The sequence below is a fragment of the Anguilla anguilla genome, chromosome 3 (assembly GCF_013347855.1).
Source record: "Anguilla anguilla isolate fAngAng1 chromosome 3, fAngAng1.pri, whole genome shotgun sequence".
NCBI classification, from domain to species: Eukaryota; Metazoa; Chordata; class Actinopteri; order Anguilliformes; family Anguillidae; genus Anguilla; species Anguilla anguilla.
The window spans coordinates 26,010,061-26,030,946 of NC_049203.1; the positions used below are offsets into that span (position 1 = coordinate 26,010,061).

The window sequence follows — 20,886 nt, forward strand, 5'->3', positions numbered from 1 at the left end:
TAAAAGATTAAAACTACGGAATATTGGATTTATCAGGGAATAGAGGCTATTACCCTGGGGCACTAAACTTCTGGCAGCAAATCCAAAAAGTATAATAGAGAAAAAAAGAAACATACAATTCCAATAACTTTGGTCTGTGTGAAAATGCCAAGTCTGAATTTCTCATTTTGTAGGTACTAGCTACTTAGTACTCAAACTAGCACAGAGAATGGATGATCTAATATTTTGCACTTCTGCAGCAGTACTTTATACTGTCCCATCAAATTTAGCATTTTTCATTTCATTTTTTAAGTTTATCCTTGATATTTTGAAGTGTGAGTACCAATTACGTTCTTATTGGTTTAATTGCTTAAATTGTTTAAATTGAACATTTCCCATGGCACTGTACTGGTTTTGCCATTCTGCAGATACAGTAGTCTAACACACAAGGCACTGTTGCCGCACAAAAAAAATCAAGGATCCGCACTGTAATCAATAAAGCCTGGCGGGAGTGTTAGGGCATTAGCTAAAGCCAGGATGACAAAATCAGGCTTCGGTAATTACTGTGCGGGGCAATAAGTCACCCAGCTATCTTATACCTCCCATTTCTCACTCTCGGAGAGTTAATCAGTGATTACTTCACAGGTCAAGGTTCTAATAGGCTAAATGTACACCAATAGCAAAAGCACTGGCCAGCCACACATCAGGAAGTCCTGATGAATTTAATTAGACTGATGGGAAAAAGGAGTGATATAGTGGTGCTGGACAGGGAACATACGTACATGCACACACACGCGCGCACACACACAAACAGGCCTCCTACAAAATAATACTGGTGCATTCTTCTTATACACGTGATTACTGACAAATACTGTAATAGTACAGACTGGTCACATGAAACAAATGAGCGAAAGGAGTAGATTTAAGATGTTTATATTTATGAATGGGTTAAAGCAGAAAAGAATTCTGGGGGGGGTGGTGGTGGTGCAATATGAGTAAATAGATACATTGAATGTGAATATAAAGAATACAGCACCCTTTATTGAACTATAAAAAAAACTGATGTGCAACATGTCTACGCTGATTATAATAAGCAATAAATTACAAATAAATAAACACTGAACAAAAATGCTTCTTTTTGTCTTAATATGAATGAAGTGAATGTGTGGAACATGAATGTATGAAAACTGAAAAGTGCAGATACACAATAAAGTTAAATTATGCCCTTTAAAGGCCTGGTCAAGGTTCAAAGAGGTGCACACTTTCTAATTTCCTCATTATTTTGGGGTTGTACATAAAATTCTGCAGCTGATCTAAGCAACTGTCATATATTTTGCATAGGCGTCTGTATTTGCTTATTCACTGAAGCATAAGTACTCGCTTAAGAATACTGCACTCCTGGGAAAACACAAGATCTTCACCCCATACATTTTTTAAAATCCTAGTTCTGACTTCTAGGCTCTTTCCTGTGCTGGCTCTATACCTGCCATTGTGATCTACATACGACATGATAAGCGGTTAATAAACACACTAAAATTGCTAGCTACGTTATGATAGTTAAAGGATGTGTCATAATTATTGTTTTTCAGCAGTGAAATGGCTCCTAACCTGTGATGTTTCTAAGGACAGGTTTGGAGCACTGCGACAGCAGACCAAGTTAGTTTTAATGGTAACTTGTATCAGTCACAGTGAGACATCACTATTTGATAATTGTGGCGACAGAAAATAACCAGTTAGTTCGCCGACAAGCTAAACTATGAAAGCGTTAGCTAGCCCAATATCTCTCACCAATCCTCATAGATGACAAGATTTATTTTGGCATATAATTAACATTACATTTAATAATGACAATGACATTTGTTTAACTTTTTTTTTCTTTTGCCCCAAATATATTTCAATTAGACATTTTTACCAGTAAATTCGTTTTTTCTCTCTCTCTCAGTAATATTATAATGTTACATATAATAATGTTATTTTTTTAAGCATATTTTATTCAAAAGAAAGGTATAGCATCAGCATACAATTCAAGAGCGTATTTTTTCCCCCCTCAAAACAGTCCTGATACTGTCAACATAACAAGGATAAAGCAAAATAGAAATTATATAGAAACAATAATAACTAAAAACAAAAATAAAATGATAAATCTTAAATAATGGATAAAAAGAATTAAGACATCTGTTTAACTTTAACTTAAAGTTACATAAAATGGTCTAAGAGCTCTCATTAAAAGGGATAGTCACTGATGACACTGACAACTTTTGCATTTTGCAATTTGCATTTTGTATTCCATGTCCGATTAAAGATCCCAAAAGAAGAGCCCTATTAGCTACAGGCTATAGGACAGCTTATTATAAATGCCTGTGACCAAGTGGCTGTTTCTTTCCCATTAATCACTTGGAGCATCTAAAGGATGAGGCAATGTCAACGCAGCAAGCAAATGAACTGAACACAACATTAAATACTTAACTAACAAAATTTAATTTCTTTAATAAATATTAAGCACCATTTAAAATGCCTAAGATCTCCCCTTAAGGATGGTACAGTGTCCCGAATATCCAAATCTGGGCCCTGCTCCAGGACCCCCCTGGAAACCCACCCTCTCCATTTCGCTAGATGACATTCTGCAAACATATAACAGCTCTGTAGTTCGTTATAGCAACTTAGAGGTGGCATAACTGTAGCAGCTGTTAGAATACACTCAGAAAAGCATACTTTTCAAGGACATAGCCAATACCTTTTTTGAATGATGTGTGATTTGATTTACTGTAAATATAATAAAGCCTTATACCTTAAAGTTACTTCTGCAACAGACTTTTTTATATTTTGGGGGAAGGTTATCAAATTACTTTATTAATCTGGGAGTTGATAGAGGACTGATTTGCATATGTACAAACCTGAAATGGCTATAGTAGCTGCATTGTGCATTAAGTTATTGACCGTTTTATATGTATCAAGTGTTACATTTATGGTGACTCTTCCCCTGTATTTGAAGATCATTATGCAATGTAATTGGGACATAATTTCATGAAAATATTTGAAATATCCGCTAATGGTTTATGCAAATATAAAACCTCTTTGCAATGGAATAAATGGGAAATGGTTCGGGAATTCTAGGCAATTCTATGCAAATGCAGGAATTATGAGATAATCTGTTATGCAATTAAGTGGATTGTACTGTATTAACCTACGCTGTTTTAGCCTATTCGTGCAGATTGAACTAAGAAATAAAATTCTGAAATCCTTTAATGTTGTGTAGGCACAAGCAACACCAGTGACAAAAAGGATGTTGCAAGAATTCTTTGAGCGCATATATAAAAATTACTTAAATACAGTAAGGAGGCATTTGTGTAAAATGATGGAGCTAAACGGTTAATTAATATTCTACCATATGTTTTGAGTGACAAAAGTGAAGTGCATTTCAAGACAGTACAATTTCAAATAGATACTACAATTCCAAATATAGACTTTATTTGTCCCCCAATTCTGGCACTTACAATACATAACCCTTCAATAAACATTTTAATTGTTCCATTTTTTTGTCATGCATTTCATTTTTATAGCCTACATGATGCATTTTAGTGGTCTCTTGAAGACCAGAACTTTGCATAATAAATGTTGCTAAACACAGTGAGTCAATGTGTTAAGCTGACCTTAATGTTTCCATAGATCATTTAAAAAATTTAAAAAATAACAGAAATTGGTGACAAAATAATTGAAAGATGCTGCCCTATACTTAACAAACAAGAAGCACAACCAGCTTGTTCTCAAGTGTGTACAGGCTCAATCCCTTCACTCTTATCGCTACTGCTCTAGAAGCAGGTTGGCCATACAATGTTAGCCATTTTAAAATGGAGGCTTGTGTTTTTGTAGACATTCTGCAGGTTACAATTGGTATATTATGACCTCTATTCCAGGCCATCAAGAGTTCTCCTCATTCAATGACCAAAATGGTAGCTGTTCCTGTAGTGAGCAGCACATTTCATGCATTTGGATGCATGCTATCTACAACTAGTTGTGAGACCCAAGCTAGATAATTATAAACCATGAACAACGAAGACAGAATGGCAAAGCTACTACCCACTGAGATCAGTTAATTTACATCGACCAATGGGTGCCAAACCTTTACTATGTATTACACGGAATTTCAGGTACATTCAACATCAATATCACAAGCAAACAGCATGAGTGGTAAATAGTTCATTTGAAATGTTCTTGAAATTTCCAGCTTTATGAAATTGAGGGTCCAACCTTAAAAGATTACACCAACATGCCAAGTAGGCTAACCTCAAGCCAGGGAAATCAACATCCCCTCCATCTCTGTAAAGTGCCCATAAAATAGACCAGGGGTTTTCGAACTTGGTCTTGAGGTCCACCAATGCACACTGGGTTTTGTTACAGCCAATCTCTCGATCTGAAAACAGGTGTTCTTTCAGAATTTTTTTCCCTCGAACATCACACAATGTAGTCAGAAAGTAGATTATCATGCACCTGTCATCTTAAACGGCGATCCCGTGCTTCTCAGAAACAGGGCGGTAAACTGAGATGAAGGAATCAGTCTGGAGCACAGCTTTTATTGCAAACAGACTGCAATGTTTCAACACACAGTAGTGTGTGTGTGTCTTCATCAGTGTCAAACAGGAGAGGCTGACAACATACAGCATTTCCCACAGGTTGAGAATTAACTTGTGGTGGTCGACTCCGTGTACATGTTTGCGGGGGGTGGAGAGAATTGTTTGTACTGTTTATTAAATTGTATTGTAACTATTAAGAGGTTACAAAATTTTGCTGCGCAGAAAGAGTTCACATTGTGCCGGGCACTTTATATTTTGTATTTTTACTTAGACCATCTCTCCAGAGGAAAATTAAGTCTGCACGGCACTTTTACGTCAATTTGTACCGGCAACAAAGAGAATTAACAGAATGCGAAAGGAACCCTAACTAAAACAATTTTGGCAGTAATAGTCCCAGTTACCCACAAACCTTTATGATATCAGAATGATTTGGAGGATAATATAATCACATATAATTTAACATAAGTTAAGGGCTTTCAAGTCATTGGTGCCTGATATCCAAATACCCTAATTTCTAAACACAATGATTTTAATCAATTTCAATTAAAGTAAGTAAGCCTAACTGTTAACCGCAACTGTTACTAGAACAGTAATGTTACGGTAACCTACTTAGGGTGCCGTTTCTCCCTCTTCATCCTCTAGCCTTATTTTTTTTTAATAAGAATTTTTATATACCCATCTCTGTCAAAAGTTAACATTTTCATTAGCTATCTAAGCTAATGTTACCTGGCTGGGTGACTGCTGATGCTTGCTAATGCAAGCTAACATTAATCCAAATAATGACGATACCTTTGCAGTTCTGGTTATGGTAGAAGACACATTCTTTTGAAAAAACAATGCATAACAGCTAAATTTTACAGATTTTGAAAGATATTTTGTTACCAGACACAGATACGTACGACTGTCCTTCTAATTATGTTTGTGTGAATGCAAGTGAAACAGGATGGCCTTAATACATTTTCAATGCTGCAATTTTGCAGATTATGCTTGCGTGTCAGTTGCATGTGTGTAATGCATAATGCAATGGTAGTCAGACCGGACATGCCTGCCAAATTTTGTGAGTTTCTGAGCATGGGAAAGGGCTGAAAATGTAGCAAAAGGCAGAAGAAAAATAAGAAGAATAAAAATCCTAGCAAAAACAACAGGGCTTGGCCTCCTAATAATATTAATAAGCCTACTAAAAATACCTCAACACCACCACAAACGGTCTTACTTCTGCATGGCCTGTCTTTGTCAAAGGCCAAGGATAAAGTAATAAAATGATAAAATGGAGCAAAAGTACAGTCACATTGAGGCATTACTAAATCTTGGGCTCGGAACAGCTCAATAAAGTGGAAATTAGCAATGGTCTTATAACACCAATAATAGGTGGAGCTACCATGCATCAACTGTAACTCACTTATTAGAGGGAGTATTCTACTGTGTTAGCAACTACGGTGGTAGTAACAATTCAGACAGACAGCTCTTCATAGCCCTACCCATTTGGGCTCATGAAAACTCACTTTGTAGTCACTACTTGAAATCATTCTAATTAATTGCAAAGGTATAAACACTTCTTATCAGGAGATATATTAGGCCTAGTTTTAGGGCACGTTTTTGAATAAGCCAGACAGTTTTAATCTGAGATGAAGGACATTTACAGATATTTAAAGAATCTTGTGACTTAACATAAACTTATAGAAAATTTACAGAATCTTGCCAACTTTAGAATCAAGAGTACTGGGGCAATCATGGGTTTGTAGTTTAAAAGCAATAAAATATAGCCTACTTAATGTAACTTCAAAATGGCTTGTACAATGATGCTGCTTAGCCTTTACATGAAGTTTATTCTTTGCTTTTAACAACAATCTGGTGAATGTCCCTAAACCAGCCACAGTAAAGTTCTCTGAAGCCTCTGTAAATATTTTAAATATCTTTCATTGTGCACAAAAACTATCTGGACCCATCAAAAACAAGCACTTCAAAGGCAAATTCTCATAACTCGTCCTACTGAAAAGAACTTTGGGAAGTTTTTTGCATACAATCAGCTTTTCTTCTCAAAAAAGTTGCTGGTGCTACATATGTTTGAGGTCGGGAAGATTTTTCAAAGAAAGGAAAAAGCGGCTATTGTTATCCTGTGAATGAATGAGAAATTGTTGGGCATCCAGGAGCATGCATTACGATTACGCTTGCATTTTTAAAATTTGTCTGTGACTGTGTGAATGTTCCTACACACAGGCTATGGCTGGAAATTTGATTATTTCATCTGAGATAAAGCATTTTTTTCAGGAGCATTGCACCTCCTTCGAACTTATATCCCCCCATGAATTATTACACACGCACACACACACACAAATACATTCAAGTCAAAACTATGATTCTACAGGTCATCACATATAAAACAAAAGCCTTTTAAAAAGCAAGCTGCTTTCACTCTTTTCCTGAGAGGTTGAATAATTTCTTTCAGTGACCATATTCTTTTACATAAATGGGAGTGCTATTTGGAAGTGTTTATTGCACTAGATTTTGTAAAGTGGGTTACTTTTAGCATACACTGCAGGCATCATTATTGATGATGCATGCCTGATAGTATTATTTATCAAAAGCACATTACAAATGGGCATTAACCACAAGGGCTTAGATTTAAAAGCCTGCAGTACACACATTTAAATTATGTTTTCATCAGTGTGTCAATGTAGGTACTGTTTGGTCACAGATTAACTGAACACCTACTGGAAAATACATGACAGTTGCAGTGACAGTATGTTATTAGAAAGCAATTAACAAAACATTAAATAACCCGCATGCGTTATGTAGACAAGATCTAAATTCCAGTACTTACATTCGGCTTGCTTCAGGGTTTTCTATATCAGATTCCTCTAGTGACCTGAAACCAAGACAAAAGGCAAGAGATGAGAATTTAATGAGCAGAGGAAAGCAATCAGTATATATGATGGAAATACGTGAAATAATCAGGATATTTTTATACCAATCATGTCCTCCTCTGTCTGTTATAGGGAGCTCAAAAGGAAATCAGATTTATCATCCACTTATCAAACTCAGGGGGCTCTATTTTCCATAATCAATGTTGCATGGCGCATGGGTGCGGCTTTGTGACAATTCTGCCAGTTCACCCCTATATACACTGCCTGGTCAAAGAAAAAAGTTGCACACACTAATATTTCGTTGGACCGCCTTTAGCTTTGATTATGGCGTACACTCGTCATGGCATTGTTTCGACAACCTTATGCAACATCACAACCTTTATTTCCATCCAGAATTGCATTCATTTTTGGCCGAGATCTTGTATTGACGACAGGAGAGTGGAACCACTCCGTACATTCTTCTCCAGCACATCCCAAAGACTTTCAATGGGGTTAAGGTCAGGACTCTGGTGGCCAATTCATGTGCGAAAATGATTCCTCATGCTCCCAGAACCACTCTTTCACAATCTGAGCCCGATGAATCTTGGCATTGTCGTCCTGGAATATGCACGTGCCGTCAGGGAAGAAAAAATCCATTGATGGGATAACCTGGTCATTCAGTATATTCAGGTACTCAGCTGACTTCATTTTATTGCCGCATGACGTTGCTTAGCCTAGACCTGACCACTAGAAGCAACCCCAGATCATAACACTGCCTCCAGAGGCTTGTACAGTGGGCACTGTCCAAAAAAATCCAAACGGCGACTTTTCTTTTGGCCAGGCAGTGTATCTTGTCCCCAAGAGGTAATGACATCCTGTGACCATCAGTAATTTTAAAAAAAGTATACATGCCACGAAAAAAAATAAATAAATAATTTTCTTCGCACAATTATTATTTTGTATAGAAAAAATACTGGACAGAGGAACACATGTTCAAGCTGATTTAAAAATTTAGAGCAGTAAGATACATTAGACTGCTCAATTACGTTGGCACCTATGTGAATTTGTAATGATGATCACTTATTTTAATCAAATGCTAATTATTTCTTCATTTTTGTTCTATGTTGAAATTAAAATGAAAAGATTTTAGAAGTTGCGTTAATTGCCATTCTTTCCATTACAGACGGAAAGTAAAAAGAACGAAATACAGGGCCACAATGCAGTATAAGAACAGTATAAGCTGTAAACAATTAAAAACATAAATAAATACAGGAATATAAATTATTTAAAAAAGAAAAAGACAATGAACAACAAATCAAAGTCAAATTGGATATGAACCATAACGTCCATAAAAACCATTGATTGCCTTTTGATTAGACTGTGAAACATGCAGACATTGCATGGTAAAGCCCCGAATCCGAATGACCAATCCGCCAGACGATGGCCTGCGCCATAAGCCTTAAATGTGGTCTGGGCAGGCGGGCGGCGAATGGCACGAACAGCAGACTAGAATGTCCTGAAAATTCCAATGAGCTGCCAAAATTTCACTACACCATGCGACATTGACATATACACACCCCCAGCAGCGGCTCCCCTCCCACTTCGACGCACTGCGAGTCGCAAAATGACCAAACCACTGAGGCGCATCAAAATGCATGGCAGTGCGACGGCTGGCAACATGCCATGCGCTGGCTGGAAAACAGAGCCCCGGATGTCCAGAATATTCATAAAAATAATATCAGTAAGGACTCCAATTGTTTAAAACCAAGTGTAAAACCACTTAAAGCAGACGGGGCATTCTGTGAATTTGGACACTAAATTCCCTTGACGTCTCAAGTTTTTCCTGAAATTTTCCACTAAGAATATTTCTACACCTATTTGAAATTTGGTTCAAAACATATTTTGAGAAACTTGATTCGACTTAATTGCTTTACTCTGACAGTAGACTCATAATAATATATTTTTCTCCACTCAAGCACACAGCACAAGGATCATTTATGGTAAGAAACTAGTACAAACAGATATGGCAATTGAATATGCCAGAATGTGCAATCCCCTTAAATCTTTGTAACTTCCAAATGACGGCCAAATTATACATAAGAATACCAGGTAGATATTACACATGAAATTGAACAATTTAAACATGATCATATCCTTAGGGGTACAAGTCAAATAGCTAGTGTCCAACCTTTAGGATTTAGAAACAACCACAGATTAGTGATGTACATTTAATGTGCAATTTTATATTTCATTTTTACAACAAATTGATGATAAATGTAATGTTGCTGAAAAGATGAATCCCTGATGACAAGTTATGAAATTAATCATATAGGCTATGTCTATGTTAAACACACCAATACCTGAGAACAAAATAGTAAGACCTTATTTTTTACTTCAAAATTCCCAGTCTTAATGGCTTAAGTCTAACATACAGATAGTAATAGTTTCTACCACCACCCTCTGTCCCAGGAATTACAATTGCAACATTATGATTGCTTATTTCGCAAAGACAAACCTCAATCTGTATAGCATCACACTGAGAAAACCTCATCACCAACCTAAGCACGTAGGCCATATCCCACTGCAAACACCAGCAATGGGGAGGTGTACACCTCACCCCAGGTCACCCCTCTCGCTTTGCAGGCCAAACACTACATAGCGAATAAGCTCAAGTCAGAGACAGCGATCAACAATTAGTTATACACTTCAACCCAAGTAAATCACTACTACAACATTTCAACTATAATTTCAAATATCAGTACTTACACTGTATAGTTGCACTGCACTCATCTGTACTTGTGCGCTGTATGACTGCCAATCACAATAATTCCGATATAAAGCCGGGCGAACAATGATACTTCAACACAAAATAACACCATCAATGGCAAGCTATACAAGCCACATCTAGACTAAATAGATAGTTCACCGTTGACGTTATCCAAGGCTAACCAGACCGTCACACCGGTCCAACTTCTAACATTTAAGGGGTAACTATCATGCAAAACATAACTAAAACAAACTAGAAATTGAATAAATTATTAATACATATGTGAGAGATTGTTTAGGGACGCAAGTTAGCTACTTCTATTATTCCAAAAGTTGAGTGGATGCTTCAGAAGCCAATTACATTTAGCTAATGTTTGATCAGCAAGTTTCCTAAGTTAACGTTACCCAGACTATGTCACATTTAACCAAATCAATTAGCCAATACTTTTTTCAACGAAAAAACGTTACCATTACTTGCCAAAACCAAATAGCTAAAACGTCGCTTCTAACAGGCAACACAGCCATCAAACAAACCAAGTTAGACTGTCACGTACGCGGCTAGCTTGCTAACTAATTAAAAAGAGAAATCGGAAACATTAGCCAGCCAGCCAATGAGCTAGCCAGCTAGCTAGGTTGTTTTGACACTGACAGGCCGAACAAGGTAATGACAGTGCATGTTAGCTCGCTGGCTAAATTAGTTGTGATTAATTATTTTTTATGTTTACAGAACACCGTTATTTCACATTGTTTGAGGCTGCTGTTTATGTGCACAATTACTGCAAGTTACTTTACTTACGTGGTTAGTTTGCTACACATGAAATTCCACACACAAATTGCACTTTCCAGGCCTAGCTTAGCCGGCTAGCTACCTAACTGTATAGCTAGAAAGAAATGGTAACAATATTTCAGGCTAGCTTGCTAACCAGTTATGGCATTGCGGCAAAATCCAAAGCACGATGGCGTTAGCTTTAAAGAAAATACTGCATATTATATACACAACTTCATATGCTAGATATTCCAATTTGAACGTGTGGTTTTGCAGTTCGACTTCTTCATGGCTCGGTTGTTCCCCAAGATCCCCGATACTCTTCCCAGCAACCTTACCGACCTGTCGTGTTCTCCTGCAGGGGTAGCTTCGGCCTGTGGTGGCGCACACTCACAGTCCTGCTTCTCGTCGGAATTCATACGAGACTTTCTCCCTCAGTTGTGCGTGTCTGTGTATATGTCTGGGTACGCACGTCCCTCCAAGGTCTGGCCACAATTTCGGTAATACGTATTACTGTTGTAGAAACGGTCTATTTAGTCTATTTGCTAGTTTGCTTCTTTAAATGATTTATGTTTCATTTGTGTATCGTGTCACTCCCCGTTCTACACAAAATAATTTCAGCCATCTTGGTTTCAACAGGGGTTGCAATGCTAAGGGAACATATCCCATAATGCACTGGTGTTGTTATTGCTTGGTTCAAAACAGAACTGTTTAGTAGTGGTTCAAAACCGTTCAAAACGATGGTCCCGAACATGACGTTGGCGCAGTCCCAAACGAAGCCCCTGGACTCGCGGGATGTGTTCGAAACTGTGTACTTGTGTTCTGTTCTTGTATTGTTGTAAGAACACACCTCCAGGTACACTTGTCAGAATACACTTACCTAGTCTAAGAACGCTTAAAATCCGTTCAATTTGGAACTTACTTGCACTTTGACGTCATCAACATTGACCTCTAACCTTAGCAAGAAACACATTTTCACTACAAAAATCCTTAAATAAAATATACACAAAAAATCCTCCTGCTTTCCATCGTATATTTTGTTGCCTGAGCGGAAATTCTTATTTGCCCGCAAATACAGAGCAGAACACAATGAATACTGGGAAGAAGCCGGACTGTAGAAAAACTAACGTAACAAAATCGCCTAATAACAAAACACTGAGACTACATTTTCTTGTTGGAAAAATTACTGATTTAGAATTTTGATTGTATTATTGCCATTGAGTTATATTAAGAGGCTGAAACACCAATACTGGAGCCAACCGCACTGGCACTAGAGACTGTAAAAATTAGCATGGCACTAGTGAGCAACTTCTCTCAACAAGACCAGGAGGCGAACTTTAAAAAGTGGTACGTTGTTTGCTCCAATCACTCCAATCAATCAAATGATCACACTTTGAAGATGATTTTTCCCATAATCATTGATGATCAAGAAAAAGATCTGCAGGCTGTGAGTTGAACTGCTCTGGGCAAAGCTTGCTTTCCCCAGCATGAAAAGTGCATCACTCATACGTTTCAAATTGCAGTTAAAGATGGCCTGAAATCAACCGATTACCCATCAACAAAGCTATCCCTAAAGCATCAAACATCGTTTCTCAGTAGGCTACTGTAAATCTTCTTTAGCACAGGATCTGGCAGAATCATCTTCAGCCAGCAAGTCTGACGTGGTGAAAATGCTTTGTTCTGTTCTCAGTGCTGATGATGAGAAGCTGGATGAGTGGCCCATCACAAAGCTTTCCACCTCGGAAAAATTGTTAGTCACATTTAATGTGGATATGTTAACACCCTTTAAAATCACTACTGATTGTGTTTAAGACTTGGATTCCACTGCCAGCAACATTATTCCATGTATCTGAAAACCTAACATCCACTTCAGTCATTGGCCCAGCGGTTACAATGACAAACTTATCAAAGGCAACTGTGAAATGCCTGCCTGTGTTTGAGCAGAAAAAGCTCTATCAAGCACTTGGGCGGCACGGTGGCACAATGGTGGCATCACTGTTGCCTCGCAAGAAGAAGGTTTGAGTGTTGGCCAGCCAGGTCCTGTCTGTGTGGAGTTAGCATGTTCTCCCTGTGTTTGTGTGGTTTTCTGTTTGTATTAGTGTTAATCAGTTTAAGTTGAACTATGCGGTTGTTCCCTACACTTGGAACGGTACTTCTCTCTAGGGTTATCAACACACTTGTTCCTGGTTATGGTTATACACTTTGTTGTACGTCGCTCTGGATAAGAGCGTCTGCCAAATGCCTGTAATGTAATGTAATGTAATGTAATGTAATGTTTTCTTCTGGGTATTCCAGTTTCCTCCCACACCGGAAGACATGCAGTTGAGATTGGCATACTCCTGCCATTGCCCTTGACCAAGGCACTGGCCTCCGAACTGGAGTTGGTCCCCGGGCACTGCACTGTGGCTTCCCACTGTTCTTACGTAACTTGGATGGGTCAAATGCAGAGGAAAAATGACCCCACGGGGTATGTATATATTGTCAGATCTCTAATTCACCATTTGGCCATTCTCAGCCATAGGAAGCTTCAAAGTGCTCGGTCAGCATAGCCTGGAGACTGCATTACCATTCTTTGGTTGTCTGCAGAAGTTGGTGATGGTAGAAATCCAATCCCAGGTGGAGAATATTAACCCATGACCAATTAAACTTGTTCATGATACTATTTAAAAAAGTGACATCAGTAAAAAAGTAATGTTGCCAAATAAAGCCTGTGACATCAAAACAATTAAAGAACAAATAGTTAAATTTGACATTGTTAACCTTGCATTGCTTTCATATACTGGAAAACAGACCTAGGTTTTTATAACCTGTCAGCAAAAACAATTGAGTATTTTTTGTAGAGATTATTTTAAAATAGTTATTGCCACTAGGAAAACCATGAGGAAAATAAAAACAGCACGTAGCAGCTTCCTTTACCCCAGTAATCAACAACATTTAAGGGTATTACATTACATTACACTTAGGCTATTTGGCGCTGCGATAGATTGGCGGCCTGTCCAGGGTGTATTCCTGCCTCTCGCCCAATGCACGCTGGGATAGGCTCCAGCACCCCCCATGATCCTGCTCAGGATAAGCGGGTATAGATAATGGATGGATAGATTATTTAGCAGATGCTTGTACCGAAAGCAAAATATGATAAGTATTCTAAGTATATCTTGAACACATAACAGGCATGTTTGTGGACAGGAAAGCACCAGCACCATTAAGAAGTTGAAACCAACTATAAATAGCATAAGAATTTATCAAGCTTGCCATTTCAATGTTAAATGCAAAGTTTAAGTTAACTAGTTAATTAGACGTCTATGAGCTAATAATCAACTAGGTTAGATGTGCCATTGATGTAGCTAGTGTAACTGACATAGAAAACAGTAGTGTGACTAGTTAAAAAGTTAATACAGTAACTCTGATTAGTGTTTCAAAGGCATTTAACAATTTAATCATCACAAAATTGGGCATATCTTATAGTTTGTCTGTGCCCTGAGATTAGCATTGTCCCCAGAGTGCTCAGAAATAGGCAGTGAAGATAATAAAATAGCAGAGATGTTCTGTCCCCAGAATAAAATTGGTTTCCAAAAATGTGATTCTGTGTATATACAGTGAGTTCCATGACGTTTTGGACAAAGACATGTATTTTCTTGATTTGGCTCTGTACTCCAAAATTTTATATTTACAGTCATGCACACATAGTTATAAAGCAGATTTTCAGCTTTTTAACACATTTTGGTTTCACCATGTAGAAAAAACAGCAATATATATATATATATATATATATATATATATATATACAGATCAAAAGTATTAGGCCACCTGTAATTAAAAAAATAAATATATAAATAAACTAGGTAAAGAAGAATTTCGCAGCACATTTATTGTACAAACATTTTTACAAACATTTCTTTTTCAATTGCTACCTACGATCACACAAAAAGATTACTTAAAAATAATCTTAGACACAACTTTCCTCAAAATAGCCTCCTTTGGGCTTTTTGTTGCAATTAAACCAATTATTGGAAATCTATCCAATCATTTTGCAAAGTGAGAGGTGGAGGGGTAATTTAATGGAATGAAATCTACTAATCTGGTAGCCTAATATATTTAGCCTGTAGTGCAAGTAAAATAGGCACTAAAGCTGCAAGAAATAAGGCAAAGAAGGAGTTAGGGTTAGATGTGTGGGGCCCAGTAAGCATTGTGGCAAGAAGGTTATTCTCAGTGAGAAATTGCAAAGAAGCTTCAGATTTCCAGGTGCAGTGTTCAGTACATACTCAGAAGGTTCCAGCTGATGAGCAATCATGTTAACAGGACAGTTTTAGTATGAAGCATTATGTATTAGTGATGTGAACAGTACCCTAGGCTAGCAAGCTAGAACTAAACTGAGCAAACGTGGTGTACAAGGTCATCTATGTACAGGCCTGTCATACTGGTAGCAGAGATGGTTCAAGTTGCTCCAGACCATTATTTGGTGGATCAATGTCAAAGAGTTGTGCGGCTATTACCTGCAATGAAAGGCAGAAACCGGGAGGGATTTCAGTTTTTCTTTCTCAAAGAATGATGAAAGGATTGCAATTGAATGACGATTACTATTGATTGATGATTGTGGCTAATGTTAGCTAGCTAGCATAAATGTTAGTGAATGCTAGCTAGCTAACCTGCTGACAGGTGTGCAATAAATAAATAAATTTACAACAATCGCTATTCCAGCAGCAGAGATGCTATATGGTTGAGCCTGATTTGAATCTTCACTTCATGTAAAAGTCCCAGTCCTCATGAATGTTCATATGACCAGTGTGCATAATCAGAGAAAACAAGCGATTTTGACCTAATTGGGACACTATTTATTTAATCAGTGTATAGAAAAAGCATGTCTTTCTATATATTCTGTCTACGTATTCATTGCATTAAAAAGGATATATAACCACTTTTCAGTTTTATTCTCAATGTTTCCCTCTGGAGGTTATTGCAGGTATTTCTCTTATAGGAATATCTCCCAAACAGACTATCTCTGCTGGACCTCTCCCATCCCTGGGTGATGCTACAGCTAACTTTGCATTGCCTGGCAGGGCTGTGAGATTTGATACCATACCATGAAATCTGTCCATGCATTGAAAATGTATTTTGCAAATCTTCAACATATGACAATATCATCAAGGAGTGTCACCTGAAAAAAATCATCACAGAAATAAAGACATTTGGTGAGCCTGCTAGGGTTTCTAAAGGTTGACTGATGATAGTTTAAATGAAAGACAAGAACTTTATTTTTGTTGTTGCATTTCTGTCATATTGATGACAAGACCTTATCAAAATATTTTCATCTCACCCCTCTTACGTTTACAGATGACTGTTTTGTGTTGACGCAGTAATTATGTAAGGATTAATTCAGTGTGCTTGCATCCCAGATTAATTAAATTTGCTGCATGTTTTATGCCCCCTCCCTCCATTATTTCTGAATTATAATATTAGGCGAAACACTGTCTTAACTTCTTTTGGCTCCTGTCTGCACATTTTTAATGAACTGGCAATGTCGCATTTTCACAGAGCACTGTGCATTAATTAGTTTCATTGGTTGTGAGATTTGCATGGCATGACTATTTTGTGAACCCTTTCTCTGCAGTTGCAGTTGACTTTGTTTTGCTGATAGTGACATTTGGAGTATCTATTTGTATTATACATGTCTGACTGACTCTGAATTCAATAATGCAATAATGAAGGGGTGGATTCACCAGCTTGGAGTGGTTATTTGTCACAATAATTCTTAAGTATCTAAAATTGGCTTGGCGAAAATGCTACATTAAAATAGAACAGTAACAATTAATTCCCAATAATATGTTGATGGAATGACTACGAATTGAACATGCACTGTACCGTAGTTTAATTATGAGCTGTCCAGTCTGTAAGTTGTGATAATTTTATAGCATTGCCACGATAAATGTGAATTTGTGAATCAGCTGACATGTTGATATATTTGATGATATATTTATTCTAAAGCCTTGCATTTCACATTCTAAAGCAGTGGGATTTCACACGTTGATTTTGATTTTAAATACACTCGGAAATATAGGTCATAAAATGAATTATCTTGGTGTGTTTGTGTGGGCGAATTTGTCATTGAGAGAAATTATATAACGACTTATGAAATGGCACATAGAAATGGACAGATTTTAGCATAAGAAAAATTGCGGCCTTGAATATGCAACTTGATGCCTCTCTTCAGAACACAGCCTGGACTGTATGCATATTAGTAGTATTTTTAAAAATGTATTTTAAAAACCATTTTTACCCAGATGAGTTCCACTGAGATTAAAACATATAGTTAGAAGGTAGCAGCATGTACGAGTAACATTATTAAAGCACGTAAATTAACAGAACAGATTACCTTACACTAAACTGTTCTGTGCATGAGAAGCATCAGACACAGTGCAAATCGAACATATGTATATACAGTATATATTTTTAATGAATACATCTATCACAATATAAAAACCAATCCTGTGGCACACTTACAGTATGTTCCTTCCCAGTTTCAATGGTGAAAAGGGAAGAATGGTAAATGGACTGCATTCATATTGTGCATTTTCCATCAACAACTGCACAAACCGCTTTACAATGAATGCCTCACATTCACACACACCAATAGGGAGCAAGACAGTCATGCAGAGCTCAAGCCAGCTCAATGGGGGGTTGGGTGTCTTGCTTAAAGACACTTCAACCCACTCAGAGGACCGGGGATCGAGCCGACAACCTTCCAGTTGCCAGACGACTGCTCTACCTCCTGAGCTGCTCAATCTGTGGACATCTCTCACAGCACATTAATTCACATTCACTGTATCTGCAGAAAGAACTTCTTGCAATAAGATGCATTATACAACAAAAAACTCTGCTACCTGTTGCCCTGTAAGCTATCATATGACAGTAAGCCTGACTTTTTACTTTTTTGCCATAGCATGTCTCATTGAAGTGAATATCTAGGTTCAGTTGAAACATTTTTAAAAATCTGAGTCAGAATATGTGCTGTGATTTTGTTGATATTTCAGACACACTGGGATTCTTTTGAAAGCATACTCTTGCCATCAATAGTTGAAACTGTTAAAATAAAACATAGAATATGTTTTTGAAGTGGGTGGCTACCTTAAAATTTGCAAGGATTAAAGTCCTACTATTATGGCGGCCCCTTGGTCCATGCTCACTGCAGCCATTGTGAAAGTCCTGTTTGCTGACAGATTGGTTCTGCTGGGTCTGAGGCTGTGATCCTGGTGCTGTGGATAAATTGTTTGCCAATAAAAGAACTGGAAAGCTGTGGGTCTGTATTGATCTCATTCGGTATACCAATGTCTCAATGTGTCCTACCTGGGCTGTGTTTAAACCACTGCACCACTCAAAAAAAAATAAAATAAATAAAAATAAAAATATTTGGCCTCATTTTTATTCAGTTCAATTGACAATTTTTTGTCAGTAATTTTATCTTACACTACAATCAACCAATTTCAAAATGAGAATGTATAATAATAATAATAATAATTATTATTATTATTATTATTATTGTTATCAGAAGAGAAAAAATAATTAACTGTATTTATATATCACCATCCTCTAACTCAAGCACACTTTACAAGGTATCATCAAATAGCAAAAAAAATAACAACAAAGATCATTTTATTGTGTAGGGCAGGGTCAGGGAATTAGTGTTTCATGTAAATGTATGGTTTAAGTTGTGATTTAAAAGTGGCTCTTTTGTTCTTCAATGTGTTGTGTTGTGTAATTTGCTGCTTTTCCCCCATGCATTCTGAGCTAAGCCAAAGGTAGACATCAGGGGAGTTTTAAAATTAGACATTTCCCTGTTTAAGGTGTGAACTCTTTTTACTCTCAGACAACGTAAGCTGATGTACTGCATCTATAAATATGGCCACATATCTCTTACTAAGCTTCTCGTAATCCCATGCGGACAGGCCAAGTAGTTTGTAAATAGTGCACCGTGTAAGCTGCAGACGCTCTTAAGCTCCTAAAGGATTCCCCTCTCTATTTATTTATTTATTTATTTATGGAGAGATCACATGAGGGTGATGGCATCGTTGTTACTCAGACTATTCTAAAAGACAATGTTATTATTATAATCATAAGCTTTGAAATGCGATCTTACTTTGATTTGACTTATTGTTAAAGGTAGGGTGAACTTTACAACATAAATGTACATTGGCGTAAGCAATTGGCTGTTCAATGAATAAATGAACGAATGAACAAATTAATTAGCCTGCCTTGCCTTCCTCCCAGCTCTGATGTTATTCAGGTCCAGGTTTTCTTGTCTCCGATCTTTGCGAGCGGGAAGAAAATGGTAGACGGCAAAAAAAAAAAAGGCCACCGCAGTTCATAACATTTTGTCTGCAGCTGTTGGGGAAGATTGTTTTGTGCATTGTACAAAAGATGAAGGTGACAGTATATACCCCATTTAAAGGTTATTTTTCAAAATTGAGATTACACCATCATATCACATTTGATGCGTGACTACCAAGGAAAGGAAAATACAAGGAAAAATCAGTTTTGGAAAAGTACAGCTTGTGAAATGATGTGCAGTGATGTTGAATAGATAAGTCCACATGTATGTAAAACAGTGATTTGTAATTTACACAGGTATGCAGATTCATGGATCTTGTACTTTTTCAGTCTTCTTTTATTATGGTGTTGTGCTAAATGTTTTTTTTGTTTTTTGTTTTTTTTTTAACCAGAAAACATGATTTGTCATCTGTATCACTATTGTTGGCAAAGTATATGGTTACTTAATAAGGGCCATGAAAAAATGAGCAGTGGACAGCTTGATTGTCATGATATAAATATTTGAGATTGCCTGGGAGCGGACTGTCAGTGCTGTATTTATTTTATTTTATGAGAGCAACAATATAAAGCTTAGCCTAGCATTTTTTGAATGAAGATTTCATATGGTGCATTTGAAGTGAGCAGTTCATTATTTGTGTTTTCCTGACAAAGGAAATTCCAAACAGTTATGAAATATTTATATAATAAATTCTTGTGTTTTTATATGTGGTCTCTGCAGGTCCAATGATGACTATAAAGCAAAGGAAAAACAATTTCATTGCAGTTTCAGTTCACACCAGCAGATGTCAGGATTAAGATGGAAAAATCTTGTTTAAAGACAATGAAATAATTGTGAAAAAAAAATGTTATCACAAATGGCAGAATTATAGGGAAGCCCATCATAAATACATTTTTGGTACTGTTACTTGTGAATTGGGGAGTTTAACTTTTTCAATGACATTTTTACACACATGGCATATCACTTAAAACATGTTACATGCTTGTAAAATTCAGTCCTTCAAGACATTTTGATCAACTCATTCCAGTATAATTACAGATGCAATGAAGCAAGGCGCAGGTAATCCTTAGAAATGACAAGAGTTTTTTTATTGCTAATTTTCAGTTCTTGCACAATGTTTATGTTGCTGATGATAACAATCAAAATCCTCTCTTGGGCATAATAAATGGGTTTCTATTCACTTCTGTGGAGACAGATTAATTATCTTATATATTATATATAATAGTTATGTATTGTAATTAAAGTTAGACATAGTATTTATTAGAAAAATATTATACATTAGCATGTAATACAAACAAACCAATATGCTTTGACCATGAATAGAAACTTGGTGGCAAAGGTATCACTGCCATGGCAACCCTTTGCTTGAATTTTTGCCCATTTCTCCTGACAGAACTGGTGTAACTCAGTCAGGTTTGTGGGCCTCCTTGCTCGGACACACTTTTTCAGTTCAGTCCACAATTTTTTTTTCTATGGGATTCAGGTCAGGGCTTTGTGATGGTCATTCCAATACTTTAATTTTGTTGTCTTTAAGCCATTTTGTTACAACTTTGGAGGTATGCTTAGGATTGTCCTGCTGGAAAGCCCAGTTTCGATCAAGTTTTAACTTTCTAGCTGATGACTTGAGGTGTTGCTTCAGTA

The 20,886-nt window shown here is 37.0% G+C and overlaps 1 protein-coding gene and 1 long non-coding RNA gene across 6 annotated transcripts in view; one reads left to right on the forward strand and one right to left on the reverse strand.

Annotated features, from left to right (window-relative positions):
* Positions 1 to 11,828, reverse strand: part of ube3a (ubiquitin protein ligase E3A) — a 25,593-nt gene extending 13,765 nt beyond the window's left edge. The window contains exons 1-2 of one of the 4 annotated variants that reach the window (XM_035409380.1): positions 11,806 to 11,828; positions 7,372 to 7,416 (exon numbers count right to left, since the gene is read on the reverse strand). In XM_035409380.1, coding sequence (XP_035265271.1) covers positions 7,372 to 7,373 — 2 coding nt within the window. In that variant the 5' untranslated portion in view covers positions 7,374 to 7,416; positions 11,806 to 11,828. Of the gene's footprint in view, positions 1 to 7,371; positions 7,417 to 10,955; positions 11,237 to 11,263; positions 11,742 to 11,805 lie in introns of those variants that run through there. The other 3 variants (XM_035409379.1, XM_035409377.1, XM_035409378.1) reach the window with 3 other exon arrangements.
* Positions 10,794 to 18,288, forward strand: LOC118223167. Of its 2 annotated transcripts, none has more exons than XR_004764412.1 (3): positions 10,794 to 10,820; positions 13,221 to 13,392; positions 15,901 to 18,288. It is a non-coding gene; the product is annotated as an uncharacterized LOC118223167 (long non-coding RNA). The 2 variants fall into 2 exon arrangements; XR_004764411.1 differs by lacking the exon at positions 10,794 to 10,820 and adding an exon at positions 12,363 to 12,675.
* Positions 18,289 to 20,886: the final 2,598 nt, after the last annotated feature.